The following is a 2,631-nucleotide window of genomic DNA, read 5'->3' on the forward strand; positions in this document are numbered from 1 at the left end:
TAGTATTAAGCTGCAATAAAAGTTATAATTTCTTAAAATCTTTGAATTTGCCCTTAATTTGAGCAGTTAAATACAATGACCTGCATAAGGAAGATGGACTTTGACTTTTAAAAAAGAGAATTAGACATTATGCACTTGGAATAAGATAATAGTGTTTTTTTTTCTTTCTTTCTTTGTTTTATAAATCATCTTATTCTAGATGCTAATTGTCTAATCTACCTGCTTAAATCAAGGCAACATAAACCTACTTCAAGAAAAAGGGACTTAAATAAAATTGTTATAATAATACAGGGGCCAGGACCACTTCTACAGTGGCCTGTTGGCCCACAGTCTAGAACCTTTTCAATATATGTTACAATGCATAAGTCTTTTTCACTTGAAATGAACTTTCAGGGGTACGGAAGAGGACTAGGGAAAAAAAAGTTAACTGATTTTTAAATATTATTTCAGTTCAATAAGGGAAAAAGTCAGAATTCTGACTTTAATCTCAGAAATCTGACTTTTTTCTCAGAATTCTGACTGAATTCTGACAGCTAACAAACATAATAGCATCAAGCCATAGCCATGTCTGTTTTAGAGACTAAACTATCTCTCTTGTTTTAATCACCTTCTGCTCTTCTATTAATGAAATAGCATTACCGGGGACCCCCCGGGCACGTAAAAAGTTGCCTAATTCCGTCATTTTCCACCAATGTGTCACTGGCCCTCCCAAACAACTCACATCTTTGTCAGTGAAGCTGAGTGCTCCCACATGGTGCCCATCTACATTAAGATGCAAAATTCTGAGATTAAAGTCGGAATTCTGAGAAAAAAAAGTCAGAATTTTGAGAAAAAAGTCAGATTTCTGAGATTAAAGTCAGAATTCTGATTTTTTTTTTCTCATATTATACTGAAATAAAATGTAAAAATTTGTAAACTTTTTTTGTTTTTTCAGTGGCCCTAATCCTCTTCCGTACAGGGGTCTGAATAAGAAACAATCCACACTCAGACTCTACCCCCCCTGTTCTGGAAAGCACCGCCTGTTAAATCACACCGTCTTTCAAGATATTTTCACATATGATCAGTCATCAGGACTAAATTTAACCACAATTTTTACTTACTGAAAGTCTGGATGTTTTAAGAAATGAAGTGTAATTCATTTATAAACCTAAACCAACAAAGACAGAGTTGGTTTCTGAGCAGCCCACCCCCTACAAAGCTCGACCTAAAGTTAAGATCAACCCCACTGAGAGAAAAACTTACCGCTGTAGATCCAGAGGAAGAGGCGAGGAATACTTTAATAACCATTTTTACTCCAAACTAAAAGAAAGATTAAAAAAACAATATAGTAATGGTGGCTGTGCAACAAGAAGGGCCTTAAAGGAGCAGCCTGCCTGCTCTATAATTAGAGAGCACCCCGGATAGAGAAATAACACTGAGATTACACACACACACACACACACACACACTGCTGGAAGTATTTTTATCTCCAGACTCCATTAGAGAAGGATTGGTTAGTTGTAGAGCAGCATGTTGATTGGCAGCTTCAGCTGCCTGTGGCTGCAGGGACAGAGACATGTTGGTCAATGCTGAGGAGGACAGAAATAGCAGCACTTAGGGGAAGGGGGCTCGTTTTTACCATTGCATTTTAAATTTTTACTTAAACGTGTTATCTATTTCAGATTTAAATGTATGAATCCAGCTGTTTTGTTTTGGGTCCCCTCCAATTAATATAGACGTGCTTGGCTCATAGGTTTTCAAATTAAAAAAGCAAACAAGAATGAAAAAAAGAGTGGGTAGATGTATCCAATTGTAGTCTCATCTTTATAAAAGTATTTTTTTATTTTGTTTTAAATTAATCTAATTTCATTGTTTAACGTTAAAGGGATTGAAGGACCTCAAGCTGTCCATGATTTTTTTCTCTTTATAAACAGTGTTTGGGATTTATAATTAGATCTACAGACTTATTCTTTTCTAATAATCCATTCTAGAAAGCAAAGTGGAAATGTTATTTAAAGCGTGAATATTGAAATAGGCGGATTCCACAAATTCTTGTGAGGATAGATTTACTCTTTCGTTTGTTTATTTATTGATTCTAAATGCAGGAAATTTTGGCCTCGATCATCACCAACCATAGCCTCTTTTAAAATTACAAAACAAGGTGGTCAAAGCTTGACATTGAAACTAATGGCATATTTTAGATGTTTCCCTCAAAAGTTGTGTCAAAAACAGTTACTGTTTCTTGGGAAGTATTTTAGATAGCTCTTGGCAGTGGCGCCTACAGAAATGTTTGAAAGGGGGGGCCAGATGGGGCCACTAAAAATCTTGGGGTGGCACACTGAAACTAAAAGCCATCATTTCAGGGTTTGAATCTACTCTTGTGGTAAACCTGCCTGTAAAGACTTAAGTAAAAAACTACTCATATCTTGGTTTATTGTGTGATTTTCAATATTACATTGCTGGCTGTGCATAATGGCACGAAATGCTAAACTGATGCTACTACAATTTACACTGGCGAGTGGGGGGGCAGTGGCCATCCCTGGCCGGCCCATGGTGGCGCCACTGGCTTTTGGTTGTTTTAACGAGACTAACCAGTGAACTTACAGCAGTTTCACTCTATCTATCTATCTATCTATCTATCTATCTATCTAT

At 36.5% G+C, this 2,631-nt stretch overlaps 1 protein-coding gene across 13 annotated transcripts in view; it reads right to left on the reverse strand.

Moving 5' to 3' along the window:
* The window catches only part of sh3bgr (SH3 domain binding glutamate-rich protein), a 19,759-nt gene extending 18,342 nt beyond the window's left edge, over window positions 1-1,417 (reverse strand). For all 13 annotated transcript variants that reach the window (XM_015403239.1, XM_015403238.1, XM_015403237.1 and 10 more), the window contains exon 1: window positions 1,243-1,417. In XM_015403239.1, the coding sequence (XP_015258725.1) occupies window positions 1,243-1,287 (45 nt within the window). In that variant the 5' untranslated portion in view covers window positions 1,288-1,417. The remainder of the gene's footprint in view (window positions 1-1,242) is intronic.
* Window positions 1,418-2,631: the final 1,214 nt, after the last annotated feature.

The sequence above is a fragment of the Cyprinodon variegatus genome, unplaced genomic scaffold (assembly GCF_000732505.1).
Source record: "Cyprinodon variegatus isolate N-32 unplaced genomic scaffold, C_variegatus-1.0 Scaffold1469, whole genome shotgun sequence".
Lineage (NCBI taxonomy): Eukaryota > Metazoa > Chordata > Actinopteri > Cyprinodontiformes > Cyprinodontidae > Cyprinodon > Cyprinodon variegatus.